The 27,578-nt window shown below is 50.1% G+C and overlaps 2 protein-coding genes across 4 annotated transcripts; one reads left to right on the forward strand and one right to left on the reverse strand.

Moving 5' to 3' along the window:
- The first annotated feature begins 538 nt into the window (after positions 1-538).
- On the forward strand, positions 539-9,427 carry LOC113991960 (probable glutamate receptor). 2 transcript variants are annotated; one of them, XM_027728758.2, is made up of 11 exons: positions 539-735; positions 2,167-2,277; positions 3,862-3,893; positions 4,426-4,485; positions 4,714-4,893; positions 5,429-5,655; positions 5,905-6,002; positions 6,086-6,303; positions 6,742-6,967; positions 7,467-7,714; positions 8,213-9,427. In XM_027728758.2, exons 2-11 carry the CDS (start codon positions 2,205-2,207, stop codon positions 8,312-8,314), a joined length of 1,464 nt encoding a protein of 487 aa, XP_027584559.1. In that variant the 5' UTR covers positions 539-735; positions 2,167-2,204; the 3' UTR covers positions 8,315-9,427. The 2 variants fall into 2 exon arrangements, with proteins under 2 accessions (XP_027584559.1, XP_027584558.1); XM_027728757.2 differs by having other exon boundaries at positions 2,170-2,277.
- On the reverse strand, positions 7,996-26,794 carry PANK4 (pantothenate kinase 4 (inactive)). 2 transcript variants are annotated; one of them, XM_027728755.2, is made up of 19 exons: positions 26,631-26,792; positions 24,019-24,101; positions 23,339-23,547; positions 21,659-21,842; positions 21,065-21,157; positions 19,879-20,032; positions 19,067-19,248; positions 17,615-17,696; positions 16,399-16,499; positions 15,609-15,764; positions 14,687-14,799; positions 14,135-14,222; positions 13,736-13,887; positions 13,266-13,321; positions 12,675-12,724; positions 11,362-11,469; positions 11,087-11,187; positions 10,581-10,649; positions 7,996-9,876 (listed from the first exon to the last, which is right to left on the reverse strand). In XM_027728755.2, exons 1-19 carry the CDS (start codon positions 26,752-26,754, stop codon positions 9,663-9,665), a joined length of 2,319 nt encoding a protein of 772 aa, XP_027584556.1. In that variant the 5' UTR covers positions 26,755-26,792; the 3' UTR covers positions 7,996-9,662. The 2 variants fall into 2 exon arrangements, with proteins under 2 accessions (XP_027584556.1, XP_027584557.1); XM_027728756.2 differs by lacking the exons at positions 7,996-9,876; positions 10,581-10,649; positions 11,087-11,187 and adding an exon at positions 11,830-11,922 and having other exon boundaries at positions 11,382-11,432; positions 26,631-26,794.
- Between the last annotated feature and the right edge of the window lie 784 nt (positions 26,795-27,578).

Raw genomic sequence — 27,578 nt, forward strand, 5'->3', positions numbered from 1 at the left:
ACTTCCCTGGGGGCTGAGAGGAGTTCTTGGCTCTAATTTTAGTATCACTTGGCACTTCCAGCATTTAAACCCTGAGATATCACAAAGTAAGGTAACTTTGTGGTATCAGTGATTTGGAAGAGGGCTGGAGGGGTTTAATTCTCTGACTAAACCTTTTCAGATGGTCCTCAGTATGTTTTGCTTAAAAATGTTCCCTCAGTTTTCCACCCTGGCTCAGATCTTCACTGCTTGTCCGCAGGATTTAGATGAGAGGCCCTTGAAGTTTGTGCAGCACAGGTTTGGAAAGGTGCCCTGAGGTGACCCCACAGTATCACTGCAGTCCCTGAAGGAAAGGAGGTACATGTGCAGTAGAATGTGTGATCTGCCCAGACGAGCCTCACACTGTGTCTGAACACAAAGCAAACCTCATTAACATTCTCCAGACGAAAAGTTACTCATGTAAAACTTCAGCTTTGGGCTGAAAAGCTGCAGGGAGTTGCTGCTTTTTTTAATTTTAATGCTTTTTTAACTTTAATGTCGAGTACATGCAGCTCACCAGCTTTAGGAAGATAATGTTCCAAAGGCCCAGGTGCCCCCTCAGCCCGGGCTGGTCCTGCAGAAGCCACTCCTCCTCTCCCAGCTATTTAAACCAGCACGGGATGCCTGGGATCTGAGCTTGTCCTGTGCCCGGGCATCGAGCTGCTGCTGCCCAAAGCCGGACAGACGGACCAGGAGAGGCCGAAGGAGCTGCTGTAGGTGAGAAACTGCCTCCAGTTTGTTCTCTGGGTCACCTGGAAGGGTCAAACCTGGTGCCCCGGGCTCCTTCCCAGCTGAAGGGTGTCCATCCCTCCCGCTGTGCCTGCTGCCTTCCTCCAGTGCTGCTCTCAGGGACTGACAGGGACCTTTTGGGTGCATTTTGAAAGGCTGAAAACCTGAGGAGTGAGAGCTGACTCCAGCAAAGTGACTTCTAAAATCCCTTGGGTTTGCTGTAAAGCAAGAGAGAGCTCTGTGCCTGCTCAGGTGGGTGTGAGGGATGTGCAGTGGTTCATTCAAGCACTGTGGAAGGAGCTCTTTACACCCTGGGAGCAAAGTAACCCCCTCTGCCCTCCCGGTTTTCTCCCCAACTGATTCTTTTTGTTAGATGGTTCTGGTACTAAATTAGAACTAGGGATGTGTATTAACCTGTGCAAAAAAGTCTTTTTTACAGGTTTACACTGCACTTGTTCTTTCAGCTAGTCAGCAGCCAGCGTGTTAACAGCTCTTTCCTTTCAAGGTGATGCCAGCAGTGTATTACCAGCTCTGATTTAAGTTTTGTTTTTTGAAGGAAGCCACTTGAAAGAAAGGTGATCTTGGAGCATGTACCAAATTGTAAGGGAAAAGGAGGAATAATTTAGGTTAAATCTCCCAGGAGAAGTGCATTTCCTCCCTGCCTGGAGATGCTGCTGCATTTCCTTTACCTGCCTGGGTGGGTGATGAACCTACTCAGTTTTTGTGCTGCCACAAATAGCAACCACTTTTTGGAAAATGTTGGCTGCTGCACAGCTCCTTTGCTCTGGTCCTTTCACAAGGATCGAAACATTCCCACCTGGAAGGGGTTTTTTTTTACAGCAACAACAAAATCAGCACTGAAATTTAACCCAGAAAAAAAAAATTCTTCTGTTTAGGTTTTATTAATTTCTCTCGTTAGGTGAAAAATGTAGAGAAAGTGAGTGAGGGAAAGTACTGAGTTGTAATGGCAACAGTTTTCACAGGAGTGCAGGTTTGGGGATGTTTCCTAAAATCTAATGAGGTGACATAACTGAAGGCAGTGTTTCTGAGCATCAGGCAGAAGCAAGTAATACCACATGTAAGATTTTTTTGTCTTTATACTCTCATATATGGTAAGTTTTCTCGGGCACTTTTAATTTGTTTTTAAATAATTTCTGGGGAAATGATGTCCTGAACCTTGTTTGACACTATGGCAACAAATACAATCCAGAATATTGGAGCATTTTGAGGCTTAGTACAACCTTGGCATTGATTGGTTTTGCTCACTTTGTTGCTGATTTACAATGTACAGTTATTTGAAGCCCTGCAGAAAGTTTGTTGCAGAATTTGAGATTTTAAAAAAGTTAATAAAAGGGCTTTATTTCACCCAGGGATGAGGAACTGCAGGACCAGCTTTAACTGCTTGCCTTTCACCCCCAGCAGGAAGGTTCCTGCAGGCAGGAGGAATTTCTGCTCTGATGGCCAAAGGTCTTCCCTTCACCATCCGTGTGGTTACAGCCCTGCTGCTCCTGAGGGAATCGAGCCAGGCAGGTGAGGAAGGTGCTCCAGAAGGGTTGGCTGCACCCACAGGTGGTTTGGTTCTTCTTTAGAGCGTTAATTCTTCCAGTCTTTAACTCCCTGCGCTTGCAGGATTCTGTCCTAACCTAAGGGTTTGCTTTATTGGTTATTGTGAGATCCCCAGGGCTCACCCTGTGCCAGCCTCTGACTGGCACCTCACCCCCTTGTGAGTGCTGCTGCCAATGTCCCTGCTGCTGCTGAGCATCAGATGGCAAAGACCAGGGGGATGAAAAGGCCAGAAAAGGGTGGTTGGGTGTCCCTGAACACCGTTACTGGGGGTAAACTGCACTTCTGGGAGCTGACTGTCCCTCGAGCTGCAGCAGGATGAGCTGAGGATGGGGAGGAAATGGAGGTGAGGGGCCAGTTCTGAGCGGTCCTACAGCCTTTTCCCAGGATAAATCTCCCACTGGAAGGCTGGGCATGCCCAGGGTACGAGGGGCAAGGGAAAGGCAGAGCTCTGCAGCCACAGTCAGTTCCTGCAGCCAAGAATGGAGGGATGAGCTCCTCTCCTTGTGCTTCTGTCCCCCTCCCAGCGAGGCCTCGGCTGTGGGAGGTGTCCCTGCCATGAGCTCGGGGTTGGTGCTGCAGTTTGGTCCCTCCTGGGCCTTTCAGGAGGTCTCACAAAGGGGCTTTGAGCAGCTGCACCCCTGGGGGAGCTGCAGCCCTCAGAACACACTGTTTTCTTCCAAGAAACCCCACAGGTCTTCAAAAAGGGGCCTCAGAAAGCTGTTACTGCCTTTAATAAGTTTCTAAAGGGAGACAAGAGAACTCCTTTGTGAAGATTTCCAGCTCCCATGGAGAACTGTGGTGGAGAGGGGAAAAACAGGTTTTGTTTTGCAATAATGTAGAGTTCAGCACGAGGCCAGAAAATGCAAACCCAAAAGAGGAATAGTAAATACATAATGAATGAATATGCTGTTATATTTAATGAAAAACTCACAGCTTTTGCTTGAAAGAGTGAAAACACCCTACATTTTTTTTTTTATCTTGAGGGATTTTTGGCTTTTGCACTGGGAATTCTTTGATTCCAAGGAGCAATGCTAAGCATATTCCAGAAAAATCATCCTGGGCAATTAATGAGCCATATATTGACAAAATTGTGTCTTTAATTGTGTGTCTCAGATGCAGAACTTGTCACTAGTAGGGGAAGGGAGGAGTAAGAAAACCCAGTGTCTTGGAACTCGGTGGTGAGGAGCTTCTGGCTGTTCATGGGGCTTTTCCTCAGGGGATGGACATGGCTTGGCAGGAATGGGGGGAATCAGCTGTGCGAGGAAGCAGCAGAGCTGGTGCTTCCCCTCCTCAGGGTGGGGAAACAAATGGACTGTGCAGGATCCATTCCCCAGGGGTGGGTGACAATCAGAACCTCCTGCAGCCCCACTCGGGCTGTTCTGTCTCTGCTTCCCTTTGTGCTGTGGAGGAGGAATCAAACCCAGGAGCCTGTGAGTCAAGGGTGAATGTTCTCTTTATTGAAGTGCACTATGAAATGGGGGTGTGAAATGTCACTTTCTGTAAATAAAAGCCTGGCAAGAATCTGATTTTGTTGTGGTGTTTTTCCAGGAGCTGGGAGGAATGATGATGCTGTGAGTAAGGTATGTGTAAGTTCATTGGTGCAGAGTTACTAATGAAGGGGTAGGTGTCCAAGAAATAGATGTGGTCGTGTTTTAAATACACTGTTCATGGATGGCTGTGTGTCTATGCTTTTTTTTTGTATCTTGAGCTCAGTGTTCATACAGAAGTGAATCCATGTTTCCTTGCCTCCTGTTCTCAGGTTTCCTACTGTTCTGTGTCTCCTGGAATTACTCTCTAATGAGACCCTAATTGGCTGCTAACTCTTGTCTGCAACGTGAATTTATCTCTTGGGAAGGCTCTACCATTATCTGAAGAATTGTCACAACATTTAAAGTGATTTTTTATTCGGAGCAGGCACTAAAGTGCAAGGCCTGTGACTTGTTGCTGCCGGGGAGCAGCGGTGTGAGGTCACTGCAGCTCCGGGGCAGGTTCAGGGCTGGTTGAACTCACACACCCCTGACACCTCCGGGCTGTCAATTAAGCCCCAGCCTGGTGGGGCCATTTCTGGGCTTTTGAAATCCAACGCTTCCTTCCTTTTTTTTTGATTTGCAGGGCGTTGACTCAAGGGGACAAACTGAGGGGCTTCCCACCCTGACCGTCACCACGATCCTGGTAAGGCAGTGACACAGAGGCAGGGGCAGAGCTGGGATTGCACTGGCACCTTTTTCCCCATCCATATATTTACAGGTGGTTTTTTGGGCTGGCTTTGACACTTATGTCCTTTTTTGGGGGTGTTTTGTGGCTGTGAGGGGATGTTTTGTGGCTGTGGGGGTGTTTTGTGGCTGTGGGGGTGTTTTGTGGCTGTGGGGGTGTTGCAGCTCTGTGTGTCCCCCTGCACAGGAGGATCCCTACGTGATGGTGCGGGGGGCAGAGCTGGAGGGGTACTGCATGGACCTGCTGGGGGCCCTGGCGGGGATGCTGCGCTTCCAGTACCGTGTGAAGGTGGTGGGGGACGGGCAGTATGGGGCCGTGTCCGCCGGCGGGAACTGGACCGGGATGATCGGGGAGATCCTCAGGAAGGTAACGGCCCCTCTGTGCTCCTGACCAGCTGCAGCTCTTGGGCCTTGTTAGTTTGCTCAGTTATCCTGCCTGTGGTGCAGGACTAATGGCCAGCCAGGCTTGGAGCTGGTTTTGGCCCAGAACACAGATGTGGGAACTGGCACAAGGAGACAGTGGCCAGGGCAGGAAATGGTTGTTGCACCAGGGCACTCCCAGTGCAGTGCTCGTCTGCCTCAGGGGCTGCCTGGCTGTCCCTGCACTCAGAGATCTCAGGCATCTTGGCAAAACTTACCTTGGACTGGGTCCCAGGGTGAGACTTGTCCCTTGCAGGATGGCAATAACGCCTCAGGCTCTTCCAGGAAGGAAGGGTTACCCCCTGAGGTGCCATTCCCTGTGGTTGATGTTCTGCCATCTGTGGGTGGCCTTTCAGTTAAACCTGTGTGCCCCTCTGCCCTCCCTCTGTGCCCAGCCCCGAGCCGTGCCAGGGGAGCAGCTGTTTGAGGGGCAGAGCGCTCATGGGGCTGGAGGGTTGATTCTCTCCTCTCTCCTCCTGCAGGAAGCCGACATTGCAGTGGCCCCACTGACAGTCACCTCGGCCAGGGAAGAGGTGGTTTCCTTCACCACCCCCTTCCTGCAGACTGGCATTGGAATCCTGCTTCGGAAGGACACGGTTTCTCAGGAGATGTCCTTCTTCCACTTCCTGTCTCCTTTCAGCAAGGAGACCTGGACAGGCCTTTTATTTGCTTACCTGCTGACATGCTGCTGCCTCTTTCTTGTCGCCAGGTATAAATCAATTGTTTCACAGAGTTTGTTCAAGTCAGGGGCTTTCTCAGCTATGAAGAGATTAGTTTTTAAGAAAGTACCAGGAAGCATTTTGCTTTGAGGAACCTTCTGTACAGGTGTAGTACCAGGGCTCACAAAGCTTAAGTCCTGTCACATCAAGCCAGCAGGAGGAACACCAGATCCCTTGATGTGGATTATTTATATTTTTTCCCCGTTAATGTCTGGGTTTATCCTGTCATTTTCCCCCAGACTGAGCCCCTGTGAATGGAATGAGCCAAAGAATGAAGAGAACCACTTTACCTTCCTGAACAGCCTCTGGTTTGGAGCAGGAGCACTCGCCCTGCAAGGTGAGCTGGGAGGGTGAAGCAGCTCTGGGTGCCTCTCCCTCCACACGTCCCCTCCCTGTGATTCCTGTCTCCCCGTGGTGCAGGAGTGACCCCCCGGCCCCAGGCGCTCTCGGTGCGGGTCGTGGCCGTGGTGTGGTGGCTCTTCACCCTGGCCCTGCTCGCCGCCTACATCGCCAACTTCACCGCCCTGCTGAGCTCGGGTAGTGAGCAGCTCCCCATCCAGACCTTCGAGGACCTCGTGAAGCAAAGGAACCTGGAGTTTGGGACTCTGGAGGGCTCCTCTACCTTCTACTTCTTCAAGGTGCAGAGAATCTCCTGGAGCACACACGCAGGGGCTGAGCTGCCCAGCTCATGCCTTAGAACACCCTTGTCACTCTATGTTTTCCTGGAACACTTCCAATAATGGGGTTATTGTTCTGTTTGTCTCTCCTTCCCCCTTTTCTCACAGAAAAGCAGGCAGAGAGCTCTATTTTTGTTGTGTGTTCTCCTTTAGAAAGCACCTCTGCCCTTCAGGAGCCGTCCCTGTGTGCTTTGACCAGGAGGTGCTACCTGAGACACCCGTGCCCCTGTAGTGCTGTGTCAGGGACAGTCTGTGCTCACCAGGGCTCACAGGGGGCTCAAGGGGCAGTGCTTTAAGTGCTCTTGTTCTCCAGATTGTTTTACAACCCCTGCACATTCATGCACTTTTTTGGGTGATTGTTTCCCACCTCGGTTTGACATCTGGATTTTTGGGCTGCAGAACTCCAAGAACCCCATCCACCAGATGATCTACGAGTACATGGAGAAGAGGAGGGAGCACGTGCTGGTCAAGACCTACCAGGAGGCCGTTCAGCGCGTGATGGACTCGAACTACGCCTTCATCGGGGAGTCCATCTCGCAGGACCTGGCGGCCGCCCGGCACTGCAACCTCATCCGGGCCCCCGAGGTCATCGGGGCGCGGGGCTTCGGCATCGCCACCACCCAGGGTGAGTCCTGTGCCCCACGCCCCTGCCCACAGGGGTCAGGCTCTGCAGGCCCACACGGGCAGAGCAGAAGGCCTGGGGTAGCCAAGGCCTGGGGTAGCCAAGGCCTGAGCCTGCGCTGACACAGTGCAGGGGATGGACAGACAGAACCACGGCCGGGTCACCGGCAGGGAATTCTCACTGGCACCCAGCGACTTCCTCTGAACTGTAATAAGCAAATGCTCCCCTCTCCCTGGGGTGTCCTGGGTTCCTGTGGGTGTTTGCTTCTGCCTTGGTCCCAGGAGTGCCGAGCTCCCACTGCAGGGAGCAGTGGACAGGTTGCTCCTGTGGGGCCCGACTGCTGCTCCTTCCCAAAGTTCCCACACCTCTGTGGCCAGGACAGGGTGGTTGGTAGTTGTGTTCAGTGAACACCTGCACACGGGTTGGCCCCGCTGGTGGTGGAGCAGCGTCACCAACAGGGTGACAGTGGCTGGCATCTCCCCCATCCCTCTCTCCCTCTCAGCCTCCCCCTGGACCAAGCCCCTGTCCATCGCCGTGCTCAAGCTGCGGGAGCTGGGGGACCTGGACTACCTGCGGAACAAGTGGTGGGAGAGCAGCTGCCTGCGGCAGAGCCGGGACCGCTGGAGCCCCCTGGAGCCGCCGGCGCTGGGGGGGCTCTTCCTGGCCCTGGGCGTGGGCCTCGCCCTCGGCGTCCTGGCGGCCCTGGCCGAGCTCTCCAACAGCAGCCGCCTCACGGCCGGGCACGCCAAGGTGGGTGTGGGTGTGCCTGTCCTGCCAGTCCTGTCCCTCCAGGGCTGCACCTCCATCCTGCCCCTGCTCTTCCTGAGGGGGAAGGAGGCCATGCCGTGTGTTTATCCCTTAAAGCACCAACGTTTCATAGCTGGGGCTCTGGGATGGTTTTGTAGCCTGAGCAGGACAACAATTATAAAACAACCCCCCACATCCCCCCCAAAAATTGAGTAGAGACATCACCTGCAGTCCCAAGGCAGCCAAACTCATTCCAATGTGCTGGGTGTAACAGAGGACAGCAATGATCAGTAACAAGTTTATTCTCAGTTATGGCTGTTCTTAAGTCATTTGACAAGCAGGAAAAGACACGAAATGGAACTGCACCAGTGTCTGAGTGGGCCCCTTGGTGCTCCTGTTCCCCATCCATCCCAAGGGCCGGGCTGTGCACATGGAAAAGGGGGAATCCCGTGACAGAGAACAACCCACCCACCCCTTTCTCCCCTCCCTTCTGTCTTTCAGAAATCTTGTTGCTCTGTTTTCATAGAAGAGATCTGCACCCGTCTACGTATAAAAGAAAAGGCCAGACCCAGCCAGGAGACGTCAGGAAAGGCAAATGCTTAGGAGTGTTTTGCTGAAGGGATGGGCCTGTGTTAGGGTTGTACCATGTTCATGTCCTAGGAGCTGTGTCAGTGTAGAAAGATGTTTTTCTGCTAGTCTAGAGTAGTGGTTTTCTAATTACACAGAGCACTTCTGGAGAGGTGGTGGAGCTGGATACAGAAGGAAATCAAGTGGCTTGGAAGAATTTTAAATTGACAGGGGACAGAGTGGAACTGTGACAGACAAGGGAGTGAAGGGCCTGGTAGAACAGAGCTGAGCTGGCCAGTGGTGGATCCATGTCTAGGTTAGGAGTTTACCCTGTAAGTCCATAAATGCCTGTAGGAGTAAGTGACTGGGGACAGGTTAATGGGAAGCCTCTGCTACTAATTAGTGTGTGAGGTGCAATCTGGGAACATTAAAGCTCTTGTCTGACTGTTGTGATCAGGAACAACAGCTTAAGCATTTCAGCTATAAATAGCATGTGTTCCCTCTCTGGGCAGGAGATGCTGGTTGTTGGGAGGGTCATTCCTAAATCAGAACTGACAGTGCTGTTGTGGAACCCCAAACAGGCCTTCCCTACATCCCAACCCCAGGAAGGGGAGCCCCTTCCTCTAAGGAACCACTGGAGTTAAGGAATTCCAGCTGTGGGCTTGTCCTTTGTCCCTTCCCAGCACAGGATAAGGGGCACTGTCTGGTGACAATGTTTTGTTCCAGTTAACCAAGTATGGAGGATGAGGGTTGACAGTGGAAATCCAACAAGACCAGAGCAGGGAGTCCCCACCTGGGAACAGACAGGGAGAGCAAGGGGGGCTGGGAGTTCTAAGTGCTGGGAAATCAGCTATCAGTTATCCCAGCCCACAACAGCTCCAGCTCAGACACAGCCTGAGCAACATCTGTGGGGGAGAAGGTGGATCAGTCCTTCCATCAACTGAACTGCACAGAGCAGGAGAGATTTAGGTAAGTTTAAAAGCTGAAAATGCAATGTCAGGTTCACTTAGCACTTAAAATCTATTTGGTGCATGTGCCACGTCACTGCTGGCAGAGTAGGCAGAGATGTATAAAAAAGGTTTTGTTGACATTTAAATATATTTCTATATGAATGTCTCACAGAACAAAAAAATAAAGTCTTTTCATCACAAATACTGCAGCATTAAAATAAACACTTACCAAAATAAACAATGAGTGATATACATATATATGTATTTGAGTGTGTAGACTATAGAGTGAATCATATTGTTGCTTTTTAAGTCACAAAAGCACAATATAAATACGGAATTTCCTGTGAACTCTGTTTTCCCTGTTGTAATAAAAATACATTCTTTACAGTTAAAGTAAAACTAGTGCAAGTCCATCCTCTGCTCCTCCCAGCCCATCATTTACATGGCACTTCGTACTTGAAGATGACACTGAAGATCTTGCCCCCGAGGCGGTCGGCGAGCCACGAGTTCTTGATGACGGCCAGTTTGAGGCTCTCGCACCTCAGGGCCGCGTAGTAGTTGGTGTGGATGGCCCTGCCCATGCCCTCGATCACCACCAGGTCCGTCTGGCGCTCCCGCACCAGCTCTGCCAGCCCCGCGTCCAGGCGGCTGCAACGAGGGGGGGTCAGGGCTGCACCCCCAGACCCCCCCTGCCCCTCCTCCTGCACTCCAGGGCTGCTCCAGGGGCTGCTCCACGCCCAGAGCGTGGCAAAGGGAGGGCGGGGTGGGATTAAAGATGCCCTTTAAATCGAAGGGAGGTGACTGAGGGGTCACAGGATCACTGAATATCCTGAGCTGGAAGGGACCCACAAGGATCGTCCAGTCCAACTGCTGGCCCTGCACAGCCCCCAGAGCCCCACCCCTGTGCCTGAGAGCACTGTCCAAACACTTCCTGAGCTCTGTCAGGCTTGGTGCTCTGACCACTGCCCAGGGAGCCTGCTCCCCTCATTTTAAAGCTGCATTAAATTAATCAGAATTGGGACTTTCCAGAGCACACAGGTAAGTTCTGTCTCCAACAGAAAAACTAACCAAAAGTAAATGGGTTAACGTGAAATGCTGCTCAGTGCCAGGGGATTTTGGTCACTGCAGGACCTGCCATCAGCCATAACCTGACCAGCTGCTGAGGGACCCAACAACCACAGACACCTCCATAGGGCCTGATCAGTGTTACAGCTCTGTAAATCCACACTAAACAACTCCTCGTGGGTGTGTGAGTGACTCCCATCAGGAAAGGGGACTGGGATGCTCCAGAGCCAATCCCTGACCATCCTGCAGCTGAGGGAGACAAACAACCCTGCACTCTGCCCACCTACCTCAGATCCAGGCACGGAGAGCTGGAGCCTGTCTGAACCAAGAGCAGCTTCTCGTCCCTCAGGGCAGAGCTGTTTGTTAAAAAAACAGACAAAACCTTTCAACAGCTGCTTCAGCAGGGTCATGCACATCTGGGAATGAGCCAGAGAACCAGGAATATCGAAGCCTCCTTTGCCAAGGCTTCCTTTCCTGCTGGGACTTTTCTGGGAAACACCAGCCAGTGTCCCAGGGACACTGTGTGTGTGACATGGATGGGTTTGCCTCTATTAACACAGACAATTTCTGGTTCAGTAGCTTGACCACTTCTCAGGGAACACGGACAAGAAATACAATTATGGGTGGCCAGGAAAGATCCAATTTCTAAATTTTTCACCTCAACGAAAGCAAACCCTGTGCCTTGGCTTTTGTCCAGGCTGCAGGTTTCAGGCCCTATGAAACCCAGTTCACTGTGGGCTCAGTGAGTGCCAGGGGCTCTGTTTCCCCCCCCATGACCCCATTCCCTGCTTACTGGATCACGGGGTCCATGGCCGCGATGCGCTCGGTCACGATCAGGGACTCGCTGTAGGTGACGTCGTTGAGGGCAGGGCCAGAGTTACAGGCCAAGATAACCTGAGGGAAGGGGGCAGGAGAGTTCACAGTGAGTCCCTGCAGTGCCAGGTATTTGAGTTATTCCCGATTTGGCACAGAAGAGCCAAAGTGAAGTGTCCTGCTGGAAAGGCAGCTCCACCTTCCAGCAGTTCCCAGAGCTCCACTGCACAGGAATTCCCGAGGAAAACCACTCACCTCTGTCCCTCTAGAAAGGAGCTCTCGGACAAAAGGAAAGACTCCTAAAATTATGTCTATTCCACTGTTATCTGCGAAAATTAAGGCACATTTATGAGGAGGACCCTCCTGCAAGAGAAAACCAATGCATTCAGGATGGAGCACAAGTCACTGCAGGGAACAGTTTATGTACAACTACTCGCTCCAAGAGCCCACACTTGTACCCTCAAACACTGGAGCCTTTGGGTCTCTGTAGCAGCAAAGTCCCAGCACAGCCTGTGACAAACAGGAGGAACTGGGGTCCCTGCTGGTGTCTAAAACACCTCGAGTTCCTCTGCTGTGCCTGGGACAGGGCTCTCAAACTGCAGCAGTCAAACCTCCACCTGCCACTTGGGCCAGGCCCAGCCCCAAGGTCAGGCTCTGCTGTCCCTGCAGGTCCCACTCTGGTGGGCAGCAGCTGCCCAGAGCGCGCTGGGGGTCAGGACCTACCTTGGTGGGTGCTCAAAGCCAGCCTGGTGCTGGCTGAACAGGATTCCCTTCTGCCAGGAAAGGGCAGGATGGACTGCTGGGGGCAGTGACATCCTAAAATGAAAAGATATTGCCTACTCTCCATTAACCTCTTAATTTATTCTCAATCTGATGCTATGAAACTTAGTTCACAGCAGCAGCATAAGTGAAAAACACTTAATTCCTAATAAAAAACTGACAGGACAGTGCTTGAGGTTCCTCAGTTATCCCCGTGACACCAGATTAGCTGATGCTTTGCTTTAGGATGACACACACAATGATTTGCCACAGTCTGCTCATCCCAAACCTTTGGGCTGCCATTTCCAACTGAGAGATTTACACAGAGACACAAGAGTGTTTCAGTTAATTAAACAGTAATAGAGATCACATGGGGAAAAAAGCTTTGCTAATTGATAAGATAATTACTTCCAAGAAGCTCCTACATTAATGACAGTTTAGATTGCCTACTCGGGGGCAGGAACAACCCAAATGCTACATTTGGCCCCAAGTTTTCAAACTCAGGGGTCTGGTTGTACAGAAATAAGTCCCTTGTAAGGAGGGGACACACTGTGGTGTCTCTGGAGCAGCTCCAAGGGCAGCTGGGCTCCAGTGCTGCAGTTCCTGTGGGAATTCAGAGAAGCACCTCACTAAGTAACCAAGTGTCAGACTAATCCCTTTATTCCTTTCATCCGGGCGAATTACTGGGACTGTGTTACCAGGGTTTGTTTTGCATTGTCTGAACAGTTTGTTAGATGTGTTAAACCCCCAGGATCAATCAGGTGGTTTGATGATGAAGTATTTAATGTGTGGATTAAGTGGTGTCGTACCTTCAGTCTCTGCAGCCACTGGCTGTAGGAATCTTCCAACCAGGGACGTTCTGTGGCACAGACACAGTTGGGTCAGCATTTCTTACAGGCACTGATCCTTACAAACAGCAATTCTGCACATTGTCAAAGCAGGAGGTTCACTCTACACGTACTGAAGCTTTAAATCATTTGAGCTCAGGTTTTGAATATTAAATCTTCAGATCCAAAGAGCTCTCGGGCTCTTAGTTATGGGAATGGCTCAGTGAGAGCAGCCCTGAAATGGAATTTTCATCCTAAAGCACTGGAGCCTCTGAAATGGCTCATCCTGGGCTGGGGGTGTTGGACCTCCCAGGGCACTGTCCCCTGACAGGGACAGAGCTCTCTGTGCTGAGGCTCCTGCTCAAGGGGGGAGGTTTGCAGGATTTAATTCCTTTGGAACACAAACAGGAACATTCCACCCAAACTCTGGATCTGTATTTAGATAACCCTAACAAGTACTAATGGCTCCTTGTCATGTGGGCAGCAGAACTGCCAGAACAAACATTCCCACTCTCTTCTGCTCCCTCATTTACACAACATCCAGCTCCAACCACCACCTGGATCCCCCTGTACCTTGTAGCTTTGACTTGGCTTCTTCAAATCCAAACTGTGGCTCAGACTCCAGGACACTGCACCAGGAGAGAAACAAAGGGGCCACAGTTACACACCTTCACCTCACACAGCTGTAATTCAAACATTTCTACAGCAGGTGCTCAGCAATTTTTCTGCACTGGTTATTCTGGGGGGGTCCCAGGACTGGGAAACAGCCACTTTGTGCTCATGTTAAAGACAAAAGGCTCAGCTGGACGTTAAATTTGAGTTCTGATGCTACAAGAAAAATGTTCAGCTGTCTGCCAGAGGCACAGGGTGGAAATGGAAACTTCCCCTCACACAACACTTGGGAGCAAACATCCAACACTTGACTGAGGGTGAAACACAAACTACAGTTACAGCTGGATTGGTGCACTCCAAAAAAACCCAAACAAACCCACAACTGGACATTCTGTAGCTTAAAAGGTGCTGTTAAAGGATGCAACACCTACTCTGAGACTGCCTTTGCTCCCCAGTCGAAGACATTCCCTGCCAGGAGTCCTTTCACCAGAGCAAACTGCCTCTCCTCCCAGCCCAGGGAATCCAGGGACTCTATGACACTCTGGAAACGCTTTAAGGCTATTCCATTTTCTTTCTGCTTTACCTGTAAGACAGACGTGAAATGCTGCTTTATATCAAAAAAGTTTCTTAGCCATCCTTGGCTGTCTCAGTCCCAAGAAGGTGCTCAAGCATCTCCTCTACACTTGTGGTCTCTCATGGACCGACAAGTTACTATTATCAGTGTGCTTAGGATCAGGGAAAACCTTTCCTGGAATTCTAATAAAAATCTTCATTAGAACCAGGATATGATCCAGGATATGTGTTGTCCACCCCGTGAGGCAAGAACTCACCTTGGAATAGGGATCTGGAAAATTGAACTCGTTTAAACAGTGTTCCCTTGTATCCAAGAGACTCCTCACTGTTAAGGTACCATATGCACTGGAATAAGGGAGAAAAACAGATCAACTACTTCAAACAGAAAAAGTTGTTGTTCTTCTCTGTTCCTCCCTAAGTCACAGCACCTCACACAAGCACTAAAGCTAAAAGTCTCATGTGCTAAACCCTTGCCCTAAGGGGTAAATCTACAATACAGATTATTTAAGTGCAGGGAGGGAGGATGTTCAGAGCAAGGCCAGATACTTGAATTAACCTGCTGCCCTTTTTAATAACCATGCACAAATTTTTAATAATGAATTTTCTGCCAGGATACAATTTTTCTGTTCAATTTCAACACATGAAATCCAAAAGCTCTGTGCAGAGAACCTGATGTTTGACACAGCAACTTGCTGCAGCCTTCAGCCTGCTTGGCTTTCAGTCCTCTCAGCTCCCCAGCCTGCTTGGCTTTGGGTGTGCTGCCTCAGAGGAAGCAGCAAGTGATGCAAAGGGAAGGTAAAGGCACTTACAAGGGCTGCTGCCTGAGTGTCTGGAGCTTGTTCCAGTATTTCTGTCGGAACTTCTCCGCTCTCTCCTGAGCATCCACGGAGTCTGGCTGACTGGCTGCAGCTCGCTTTGCCACCTGGGACACAAATGGGGCAGCACTGGAGTTACCAAATTAATTCTTCCTCCGTGTGACTGCTCTGAAGTTCAGCCTGAGAAATAACCCCTCCATCTGCCGCCCTGTTCGGTGCCTGGGGCCCGTCTGCTCCCTCCCACTCAGCACCTCCCAGCTTCCCTTCCCTGCAGCCACCAAAGGGCACTTTTAATGCCTCTTCTCCCAAAAGATTTCAAGTTTATTTTCCAGACTGTACTTTCAGAAATTAAACACAAGTTCTAGCTGCTCATAGGAGGGGAAAACAGCAAATGCACACACACACACACACACAGAAGGAGAAACAGGCAGAGCTGTTGGTCCACATCGACCCCTTGTGTTCTCTCCTTGTTTACTGCAGGGACTGACTGAACCAGCCTGAGAGCAGAAAAAAGAACTCCTGTCTGAGTCAGTCGTGCTCTCCCCGTGGAAGAGTGGCTGTGAGGCAGCAGGACTGTCCCCAGAGCAGGAACAATCCAGGGATCTCTGGCCTTTGGTTGTATAACTGTCCTGCTTGCAGCTCTGTACAGAGAGGTGCAGGTGCTATCAAAGAGAGAAAATGCTTTGAAAACACCTGAAGAAAAGCACCACAGGAGAGGAACACTTCTGCTTTTGAAGGTGCCAAGCACTTCCTTAGGAGCCTGGGACAAAGCCAGGTGCCTCTGTTGCAGGAAGAGGGGCTGCACTCACACACAGAGGGGTGACACAGCAGCAGTATTTTGCAGGATAAACATGTGGTTCACAGATTTATTTGCCAAATACCTGTGTCAGCCACAGGACTGTTGTGTGACACTCACCCCATCCAGGGCCTCCTCGAAGCAGGTGAGCCAGTATTTTCTGGCCATGGCATCATCTGTGAGGTCAACTGTGTCTGGGATGTAGGTGGAAGGGTCTTTCAGCAGTGGTAGGTTCACAAGTGGTCTCTCCAACCTGTCCATTTCCAGCATGTCAAACTAGGTGACAAAGGGACAGGGATTGATTACAACTCATTCAGAAGTGGATTCAGAGCAAGTTAAACAAGTACAAGGGCTGTAAAAGTCCAGCCACAGTTAAGACTGACAGAATTGCAGACTATTTATGTTATTTATCCATGCCCACCCTACAGGCAGGAATTATCAAGTTTTATGCCAGTTTTCCTGTGAAATCAGAATTACTGTACTGTCAGTGTGTTTGAGAGATGACTGGGCTTGTGCTCTTCTGTCCCATCATATATTTGTCTTCTCATAGGAAGTGAATCAACGCTGCTTAAAGACAGTGGAACATCAGATTCCAAACTCTGAAGTGTTTCAGCTGTAGCAAAATCCAGCTGCTTCAGACAAAAGGGCAGGTGACAAACTTTCCCCCCTGGTTTGGTGAAGGAGAATAAGACCAAGTTGGTGAAGGAGAGTGAGACAAAGTAGCAGCCACAGTCTGTTCTATGAGAGGACATCAAACACCACACAAGACACAAGACAACATCACAGGACTCAAGACACCAAGTCAGTCACTTCTCTGGGCAAGCAGGTCCCAGGGCTGGAGAACAGTGACCTATTCCCACACCACCACTGCCAAGAGAACACACACAGCTCTAGGAAGGACCCCACATACTGTACCACTCCGTGTTCTCTGCATGGGGTAAACATCAGGGGATGTGCTCATAAGACCAGAACTCCCAGCATAATTCTCTCCCCAGCTGTACTGGTTTGGATCTAGAAAAGAGAAAGACAGAGACACACATAATCTGAAAATAAAACTGGAAATACTCCTGTGAGTGAGTCTAGAGCCAGCACCCCTTCTGAGCAGCTGCCTCACTACACAAGCCAGCTCCCCTTGTCTTTAACAGCAAACAGCATTTTTCCCTCTCACCCCCAAAAGAAATGTTTCAACCACTCAGTGAATTACCTGCTCCAGAGAGCTTCAACCTGAATGAGACAGGAGACAATTTAAGTTCTGCAATCATTATTTTTTACCCCCTTTCCTTGTCATTAACCAGCATGCCTTCAAAGCACTATCACTGAGCACAGTTTCCTACTTCTAAATCTAGATCCATTATTGACAAAACAGAATTACAGAACTCTCAAAGCACAATATAAGTTTCATAGAAACACTGGAGTTACTTCTAGATTTGTTTCAGAAAAAGTTTAATGAGCTCAGGTGTACAGTACATGCTGCAGAAGCAATGTCTCTAATTCCTCAGTAGCTGCTTCCTTGCCCATCCCTAGGAAATGGGTATGAACAGAACTCCACATCCATTACTCTGAGGTGTATCTGATACTTATTACAACTGAGTACCATGAACAGCCTCACTCTCTGTCCCACTATAACTAAGGTACTACCTGGCTTGCCATTGACAAGGGAAAAAGGAAACTCAAATGGCAGAATTCCAGCAAAGCCTCCTGTATCCAGGGAGTGCTGGACAGGAGGGTCTCATCTGTGAGGCTTCTCACTCTCAAACAAACACAGTTTGGAGATGCTGGTCTTCCTCAGTACATTCACTGAATTCAGAAGTGGCTTCTTAAAGAGGGGGAAAGTTCTCCAAAACCACATTTCCCCAGTGGATTTAGAGTTCTGACTGCTCTTGGCAGAAGTGCAGAGAAGAGAAGAGCCCAATCCTGCTGCCTTCTCAAAGGTGAGCAGGAAATCCAGTGAGAAATTAGGATGTCCCTGCCAGAACGTATAAACCCAAAGCCCAGCATCTGTGTTTAGTAGTGCCAAATGTATTTATTTAGGCAACAGCTTACATGCAGCCTCTCAAGAGAAACTTGGACAGTACACTGACATTTCAGAACACAGCATATACAGAACAGAGCAGTGCTGTACTTACTGTCTTGTTCAGCTCCTTTTAAAAATGCCCCAATGGCTCCCAGGTAGCCTTCATGTCTCAGGAACAATGCCTGAACCTCTCCCTGCCACAATATGAAACATTGCAATTGGATGGTCCCTGAGGGCTAACAGGCACTTCTTTGTCACTAGTTTTACACTTAAATTTAATAGAAACAACTAGAAGATGGCAATATTCATTTGTGCTACATTCTCACACATTCAGTAACTTTAAGTGGTGCTGCTGACTCAGCTCGAGGAGGAGCTGCTCTCACACATCACTGCACAGCTCCTGCACAGGGTAGGGTGTGCCAGGGCTGCCCACCAGAGCACGGGGAGCCAGTGCCTGCACTGCACCAGCCATGAATATTCAACTCCTCTTGCTTGGACAGGCTGGAAATCCAAGGGGCTGTGATTCCCAGGCTCAGCGTGTGCATCCAACACATTTGAGACACTGCTCACTACCCTTATTTCATTGTTCAACAATGTGCAGACAGTGTGTTGTCCCTAGGCAAGAGCTCCCCCATCCAAACAGTTTAATTGTTAACACAAAATCCAGGAAAGCTGGGGAGAAGAACAGCCTCCATCCTGCAGCAGGGCCCCTCAGCTTTGCCAGGCTGGGTGAGACATGGCCTTCTCCAAGGAGGTCAGCAGGGACTGTGGGAACAGCTCACCTGAGGGGAGCTGCAGGAGAACAGCAGCTCACAGGGGGATTTGGACTGGACACAGAACTGCTGATTAAGTGACTCTTACAAGAACCTAAAGCTGCAGTTTTGCAATAGTTTTCTTGGAACCCAAAGTTTTGCAGAAAGGGACCACAATGGTGAAACAAAAGGGAAAAAAGCAGCATACAGGAGTCTCTTGCCTGAAGCGCTGAGATGGGAAAAATGGTGTCATCTACTCTATAAAATTCCAAAAGTGCAGGAGCTAATCTACCTGTAATAGTCATTAATGAGCTTTTGGACTTGACCTTTTTCTTAGTGAAAAATCGTCAGTATTTTCCACAGCTTCAAAACCTGCAAAGAACTTCAGCTTGGTTGATTTGGGGTTTGATTATTTTTAACAACAAACAACAAAACCCCACTGATGCCAACTGCTGCCTGGGCAGAACAAGCCCACGCTGCAGGGCCTGAGGGTGGGAAGGTGCAAGTCAGCAAGAGGAATTGAATAATGATGGTGGCTATCTAAGAACACAGTGAAAACTCATCACTGGGCAGCTACGAGACACTGTCAACCAAAAATAATAACAGAGGGAGGGAGAAAAAGGGCTGGACACAACTCCCAGGCACTTCACAGTGATTTTACCCCTCCCACAACACAGCCCTGCCTCACCTACCTAAAGAGCAGCCCTCTAAGCTTTACTTCATGTGCAAATCCACTTATTAAAGCACCTAAACATCCTAGAGAAACGACTGAACACGTGCCTTTGCTACAGGACAGTCTGTGCTCCCCTTACCTTGGAGAAGAAGTTGATGCTGTAGGTGATTGTGCGCATGGTGACGGGGTGGCCCCGGATGAAGAACCCTCCAAAGTAGATCTTATCCAGGTTGTGCAGTTTGGCATAGAGGCAGGCCAGCTGGCCAATGTCATTGCTGATCATGTGCAGTAAACTTTTTGCCATATCTTCTTTGGAAAATTCTTAAAGGGAAGGAATAGTAAAGGAAATGAAACGCGGCTCAGGGAGCTCACACGGACCGTGCTTTCCTAACCAAGAGCCAACAGCTGGGGAAAGAAAAACACAGGTACTTCAAACATGGAGGAAGGTGCATTTGGCTAAGGTATCGTGAAAAACAAACTCAGTCTCTGTGAAACATTTCTGGGAAAAAAACCTGCTAGAAAGGCCAACAGGAAATGGCAAGAATCCGTTTCCTCTCTCCAGGAACCACAGACCATCAGCCTCGACCTGAGACACACTGCAGGCATTTCATTGGAACACTGAAAAGAAACTGCAAATCACAGCAAACCCCTGCCACAGGGCCTTTTTGGAGCCCAGAGAGCCACATCTACGTCCCACAGGAATTAATCAACCCTGGACTAACCAGACTCCTTTTTTTTTCCTTTTCCCTTGACAGGCAGTCCCAAACTGAAAATCCAAGTGTCTGCTTGTAAAGCAGCACCAGATAATATTTTTAATCAATAAACCGTTATGCAGACAAAACACAAGGTCATGAGAAGGAGTGTGATTGTTTTCAGCTCTACTCCTCCGATCACTACAAAGATGATTCCAGGGGCCAGGGGGGTGGTTGGGCAGTTGTTGTACCCCAGTACCTTTGTCTGCTGTCGTGGACTTCCCAAAGCTGCTGGCTATGAGATTCCCACTGAGCCCCAGGGTCTGGTAGGCCCCTCCATACACGTCCTTCACCAGCATGTCCACGTTGGTGTGCTGGCCCTTGGAGGCCAGTTGCAGCAACTCATCAAACTTCTGAGGACGAGAAGCAGAGTTAGCACAGCTTTCCTGGACAGCCAGAGAACCTTGCTCAGAAACCCAGGGTATTTTTATTGACCAAAACCAGGGGGTTTGGCTTGCCTTATAATCAACCCTGCCAGTAAAAGATAGATTATTTCTAATTACAAGGATTATCTAGAGTCTATGTCTGATCAGACAGACTGATCTTGAGCAGAGCTCCTTTAATCTCCTTTCTTATCTGGAAATCTTTTGTTGAATTTCCCCTGAAAACTAGGGATGGGTCTGCACATATAAAACAGCCAGAAGCCTCGTGCATCTCATATCTTGGAATGAAGTCAGAAACACAGTAACTAAGAGGAAACTGAATTATGCTTCCTTGAAGCATGGGAGAAAAACAAAAAGTTTGAGAAGAAGAGCCTCAGTGTGCTTTTACTGTTGCAGAACGTGTTAATGTCCCTGAAATTAAACTTGCAGGCAAGCTGCATTATCCCAATACTTAATTTATAACTCTGCTACCTCGAATTTCTTCTACAAAATCAAGACAGAACTAAGAGCAGGCACTGTCATGTTGTAAGATTCCTTCTTTTAGAGCATCAAACAAAAAGCACAGAGCAAGCTGTGTCCTCCCTTTGACATCTCCTTATCTGGTGCACATGGAACTGCAGCTTGTCCTACACTGCTGCCATTCAGCACACTCATGTGAGGCACGTGGCTCTTGGGGACAGGAAAGACCAGCATGATGTAAGAGCTGAGGAGGGCAGCACCAATTCAGTCCTTTCCTGGCAGATCACCAGCCTGGGATTGAAGTGAGGAACCCCTGAAACTGTACAATGTGACCAAGAGGCAAAATTCCTGCTCTCTGCTCCCAGACACTGGGCAGTAATTGGGTGCTCTCTGCTTTGTTTCTGCAGACACTGCTGCAGGAACTGCTTTCCTACACAAACTACTTAAAATAGCTATTTCTCCCTATTCAGAGTTTGGCATTCCAACATTCCAAGCTTCCTCTGAGCGCTCATTTAATCCCATTTAAAACAGACACTTGGATACCTTTGTTTTGGTGAGCAGTGCTCCAAGACCCCAGAAGGTTCCACCTCCAATTGAGCTCCCTCCAATCCACTCGAATTTGTCTTCTGTTTCTACCTGTCAATCAAACAAGGCAGATTTGTCTGGAAAGCCCTGGGATAACTGTGAACACAGACTGACGCGAGAGTGCAGGGTTTGGAACAGTGGAGTTAGTGTAACTGTTTAACTGTGTCAGCAGCAGGTGACAAGTGTGTGTTCCACATACTTACACCACAAGCAGTTTTTGAAATCTTTGTATTTAATTCTTGGCCACTAATCCTAAATGTAGATATTAAATAGTGTCTCATCAACAGTGTGCCAAAACAAACATAAAAAAAAAATCACTTTGATCTGACAGCCTTTGTCCTCATCAGGTAATTTAAGAACTTCTCTAAACACCAAATTGAATGTGATTAAAAAGAAATTATGGTAGTGACACAGAAAAGCATTCATAACGCTGTAATAGAAATAAATAGAAATAAATGACTTTTTTTAAAAGCATTACCCAAGAAGAAACAGCGAGATGTTTGAGATTGCCTTTATCAAATTCCCCAATAAATCCCTTCAGCAACCACTCACCTTCACTATGGAAACCCCCGAGCCAATATTCACCAGCAAATAAGGGAAAATGTTCGGGTGGTTTGTCTGGAACCGGAATTCCGTGTCCGAGTCCTTCTGGTAGGCAAACACTTCGTGGGGGATGTTCCTCAGCACAAAGTTGCACCCCTTAATTAGGCAGGTCATTACATCTTCCTTATCAACCCTGAGGGGGAGGAAGAGCCTGGCATCAGTGTCCCAGCCCTGCTGATAACCCAGTTTGCTTTTCCCAGCAGTTTACACAGAGCTCACAAACAGAGGCTTTCACACCACGTGGCAAAGGTCCAGCTCCCTGGAAACGGGAACCCTCCCCGTGCACATGTCCCAGGCTCCCTCCCGTGCCAGCCTGGAGTTGTGTGACACAGGAACGTCACTCAGGCTGTCACTACAAACAGTCCTGCCCCCTCTTTGGCTCCTGTCCTCCCTCCTGCCCTGTCCCTGCACTGCTGCCACAAAGTAGGTCAGGGAGCTGAGCTGGACATGAACCTAAGGAAACAATTTCCCATCATGGAATAATTGTCTGTTGCTGTTCCCCTGCCTTCTGATAAAGGACAAAAAGCCTCCTCAGCATTTCGGCACCTGCTTATGACAGATCCAAGGGACTGTGAGGAGCCTACAGCTGGGATTAACAACAGGAAAAGAGACTTCTCACAAGAGTAGCAGGATCCACAACAGGACATATCCTGAGCCAGGAGTCTGGGAAGGTGATATGTGGTTTAGATAAGATGAATGATAAGTCAGCTACTGACTTCTGTTGACTTCTGTGCCTATGTACTGTCACTGACTCATGGGAAATTCTTACACAAAATACCACAAACCTTGTTGAAAACACACCTTGGTGACTACAGAATGCTTCGTGTGTGCCAGGCTGGAGAAGGTGCTGCTGCCTGGGGACCAACTGACAGTGTCATGACCAAACGAAAACCAAAAGCGGCTGCACCACATGAGAAAAGAGGGGAAATTGCCTCCTTGTCTTGATTAATTGATCCTTGTCTTGAATAACTGCTACTTAGTAACAGCCAATAATGTACTGATGTGGGCTGGTGTGAAACAAAAGTTACCAGAACCTCACCTATCAGGAGAAGAAAGCAGTTTGCAGAGGCAGTGAGGAAGCAGCTGAGCACAGACCTTGAGAGGCTGAGGGATGTACTGCACAGGATCCCAGCCTTGAAGTTCTCCACAGCAACACCAGGTAATCTTTAGTACTGGGGTAAATTAATGACTTTTTTTCTATAATTGCAGTAGATTTTTAGCATATGGTGTCTGATAATGAAGTTTGAACAGTAAATTTCTGATCTGTGAATTCATGGGGCTGCCCTTTCGTCTCCTGCAAGCCTGTGCATGGAGTTTAGGTAGGAGGTATCCAGTGACTGTATCACATTAGTTAATTTTGAGCATGCCCAGGAAAATGTTAGAAGCTTTTGGAGTGGGAGTAAGTTAAATCCTTCACAGGAAAGAGCTGTGATAATGCCCTGCTTTCCTCTCTTCCCTGCCCCCCGTGTGCTGGCTCAGCTCCTGTGCTCCCTCTGTCAGCCCCTGATATTGTTATCTCTGGGACAGGCACAGCCCTGCTGGGTGTGGGTGGCAAAGGGAAGGGTGGCCTCCAAAACCTCATCAAAGGAGAAGTACATTCCTATAACTGAGTTTAAGGGTTCCACTTACTTCAACCCCAGCTTCTTCTCAATAAGATCTTTGAATTTATAGGCACCACCACCTGTGGCTTTGATGACTTTTGTCTCTGTATTGACAAGATGGTCTTTGATGAAATCTAGGCAGGTTTCAATGTAAGTGTTCTCAAATTTAATGAAGTGAAGTCGAGCTGTGATCTCTTCCTGAACAGATATTTCATACAAGGGTTCATTTTCTATGTCCTTTAAAAGAGAAGAGAATTTCTTAGAGATCTCTCTTTGAGAAACAAGGTTAAATGCTAAACTACTGAACATCAATACTTGTGCTTTTTTCCCTTGAAACTGTGTAAATGCCATTAAACATAACACCTAAAGCTCTGTCAAAGAAGGTTAGAGTTTCACAGGTCTTAATTCTCCTTAAGCTGAGATAATCAATTCTCCCATGCACCAGACACACATGAAACCTCTCTGGATGACAAAAGTTTTATGTCTGTGTAGGAGTAGGGGTTTTTTACAAAAGTACCACTCTTACCTGTCTGGAAAATAACTATTTCAAACACTACCTGGCAATACAAACACCTCCAAAAAGTTTTATATAGAACAAGTTATTAAATGGGTTTTGGATAAAATTTCTGTTCTCCCCCTGAGAAGCCAGTCCAGCACCTCACTCTTGTGAGTCAACTTCCTGCAGCTGATCCCTGCTGGAATTCTCACCTTTCCAGAGTGATCAAAGGATCTCACTCGTGCCACTTTGTGCTGCACAGTTGAATAATAAGCCAACTTGGTTAATGAGCCACCTGTTCGTAAAGAGATGACAAGTTATGATTAATGCCTCACCTTAAACCACAGAACTCATGCTCATGCCAGCGTTCTTGGCTCTCCAGGTCTCCTCAGGTAAAGCCAGACACAATTAAGGGAAATGCAGTGAGCCCAGGAACCCTTGGCCTGGTTAACCCCCAGTGCCCCACGGAGGGAAAAGCTCCACCAGCTGAGCTTGTGCCCAGTGCTGTGGGATGACTGAAGGTGAGCAGTGCAAGTTCTTAATTAGCCAGGCTGATGCATGTAATGCTGTTATTAACCTTGTCTGGAAACTTTCTGGAACCCCCCAAATCTGCTGCCTGTAAGAGGATTTTCTCACTGGTTTTGCCACAGCTGAGCAATGAACCCTCGTGCACAATCAGTGTTTCAGCAGCACCACTTAAATAATGTTCCTGATAATACTCTTAACCCAGGACAAGTCTGCAATTCGTGGCTGGTTAGAAGGTGACTCTGTGTACTGAGTAACTATTTCACAAGGTTGTTCTTGGCTTTGGGGTAAACAATGCTCAGAATGGTGTTTCTCAAGCCCAGAAGTGCAAGTCTGAGCAGAGCAGCCTCCTCACCCTCTTCAGGCCTTGAGTCTGCTCATGGCAATAAAACTTTCAACTCTCCCCTGGAAACAGAACTCAACCCCTTGACCTGTCTTTGCATCTGACCTGTAAAACTGAATTTTTGAAGTTACACTGAATAACTTCAGTGTTTTCCACCACATTGCTGAGTGCTCCAGGCCTGAGGGTAACTATGACCAACTTCTGGGTTAATGTTAAAGTCCTGAAAGTAAATAAAAGCCTGGCAGTGTCAGATCCTAAATAATGGCTAAATATGGTGGCACTGCACTCTGTGCCTTATAATAATCAGGAAACAAACGACAAACCCTTGTGCTGATGGCTTTGCCTTCATAACAGCACTGTCAGCTCTTCCTCAGTGCTCCAATATTTTTATTGGGAAAATATTTGCAACATGTAGCCTGTGGGGTTTTTTTTCCTGACAACTTGAAGTGAGGCCAATGTAGAGTGATCGTGACAGACACTTATAGTTGCAACACCAATAAAACTTCCCTGACCTGGGATCTGATTTCAGTGTCCCAGCCAATGCTTTAGAGCTTCTGATAAACAAAATCCACGGTCTGTTCTGCTGGTGAGGGTGCTCTGAGCTTCCTTCCACCCCTCTGAACTGAGGAATCACGAAGCTTGTGTTGGAATGCCACATTTGTACAACACTGACAACGACACAAATGCTCCACCAGCTCCCTCATCACCAGAAGCATGGTCTGCAGAGCCATGCTTTATACATTATCCCCTTCCTCTCCCAGTTTTTAAAGACTTAAATCCACGCAGAACACCAGCTGAGACATGAAGCCAGGTTTTATAACTAATCCCACAACTCTAATTCCATGCTGACCCGCAGAAAGGGCCAGTTCCAGCTGTTATTTTAACAGCCCCAAAACCAGCAGTTTCTGAAGGAGTGAAGCAGAGCAGACAGGTGACACGACAAGGTTGTTTATTGTGGTGCAGGTTTCCTTCCTACCCCGCAGTGAGTCTCCAGCACACGGAGCAGTGTTAACCTGAGGAGTATTGCCTTTTTTTTGGTTGGTTTTTTTTTTTTTTCCCCCCGGCCTTTCTCGTAAATAGTTCGACTGACCTTGTAGCTGCAAAACAGAAGCAAAACGTGTGACCTGGCACTCGTGTGGGTGTGCACGGAATGGCCGCTAATCCCTGCCCGGGTGAGCTGTCCCCGGGCTCGGCGGTGTCCCTGCTGTGCCACTCAGGTGTCACCTGCCGCGTGTCCCCGTCCCTCGGCCCGGGATGTGTAAATCGGGGCCGTTGTGTGCTCGGGGTTAGCACAGAGCTTTTGGGGTGCCCGAGGCAGCCCCTGCCCCCCGCCAAGCCCCGCAGCCGCTCTGCCCTGCCCGGGCCGTGTCACCGCCGCCCTCCACGGCCCTTTTCGTCTCTTCCAGGCGCTGGGCCGGGGTTGGGCCGGGGGGCTCCGCACTCGGGCCTGGGGCGCTCTGAGGGGGCGCAGCCGCCGCCCCCCAGTCCGGCCGAGCCCCCCCTTCGGTCCCGGTGCCCCGAGCGGGTCCGGCCGAGCTCTCCTCGGTCCCGCCGCCCCCCGGCCGGTCCGGCCGAGCCCCCCCCAGGCTCTCCCGGTGCCCCCCTGCCCGCCAAGGGCAGCCCCGGCCGGGCCGCCCTGCCCGAGGCCCGTTACCCGCGCGGGGCCCGCCGGGAGCCGTAGTTCCGCTCCCCCGACTGCTCCGCGGCGCCAGCGGACAGCGGGACTACAACTCCCCTGGTGCTCCGCGCCGCCAGCCCCGCCGCGCGGCCCGCCGGCAGCTGTAGTGCCCTCCCCGCGCCCCGCCACAACACGCGGGCCGTCAGTGACTACAAATCCCAGCATGCCCCGCGCACACCACCCCGGCGGGTCCCCTCGGCGGGGCCGCAGCCGCCGCCCGTCCCCCGCCGCCGCCCCCTCCTCTGTGCCTCCACCCTCCCCGCCCGCCGACCGGTTACCGATGTCAATGGCGAAGCGCTTGGCGTTCTCCAGGTTGCGGAAGATCTCGTCGGGCGGGAGGGTGATGCTCTTGTCCAGGCTGCCGTGGCCGCCGCCGCTGCCGCGCCCGCCGCGCTCCGCCATTTTGAACGCGACCCGCTCGCTCCCTCCCTCTCCGCGGCCTCATCTGATATGCAAATATATGCGCATAAATCTGCATAATATGAGGCCAGGGCGCGCGGGTTGCGCGGGGGCCCCGCCCACCGCGAGGGGGCGGGGCCAGGGGGAGAGCGTGGGGGGGGCACTGGGGGGGCGGAGAGACCCCGGGGGGGGGGCACGGACATGGCGAGACCCCGGGATGGGGGGGACACACGGACATGGAGAGACCCCGGGGGGGGGGGGACCCACAGACATGGAGAGACCCCGGGGATGTGGGGGACACACAGACACGGAGAGGACCCGGGATGGGGGGGGACACCCAGAAAGGAGAGAACCCGGGATGGGGGGGACACCACATGGACGACCCCGGGTGGGGGAGACATGGAGCGGACCCCCGGGATGGGGGGACACACAGACATGGAGAGACCCCGGGATGGGGGGGACACACAGACACGGAGAGACCCCGGGATGGGGATCTGGAGGAGAGGGGTTGGTGAGACCCCTGGGGTGGGGGCAGAGACACTCCTCGGGGTGAGGGAGGGTGGGGAATGGGCACAGAGACTCCCGGGGGGGCGCTGGGAGGGCCGGGAGACTGCTGGACACGCACAGCTATGGAGCAGCTCCACACGTATCCCCTTTAGCGAACCCCCCTAATTTTAATTAAGGGATTTTAATCCACCGCATTTCCGAGTGTTCTGCGACTTGGGCACGTCCCCAGGAACATGGAATGTGCCATGGAGTGCCTTGGAAAACTCTCTCTCTTAACCAGAAGCCCTCTCTGTGTTTGGTGTCCCTGCCTGTGACAAGGG

Source organism: Pipra filicauda, unplaced genomic scaffold (assembly GCF_003945595.2).
Source record: "Pipra filicauda isolate LSUMZ 115617 unplaced genomic scaffold, ASM394559v2 scaffold87_size3191425_pilon, whole genome shotgun sequence".
NCBI classification, from domain to species: Eukaryota; Metazoa; Chordata; class Aves; order Passeriformes; family Pipridae; genus Pipra; species Pipra filicauda.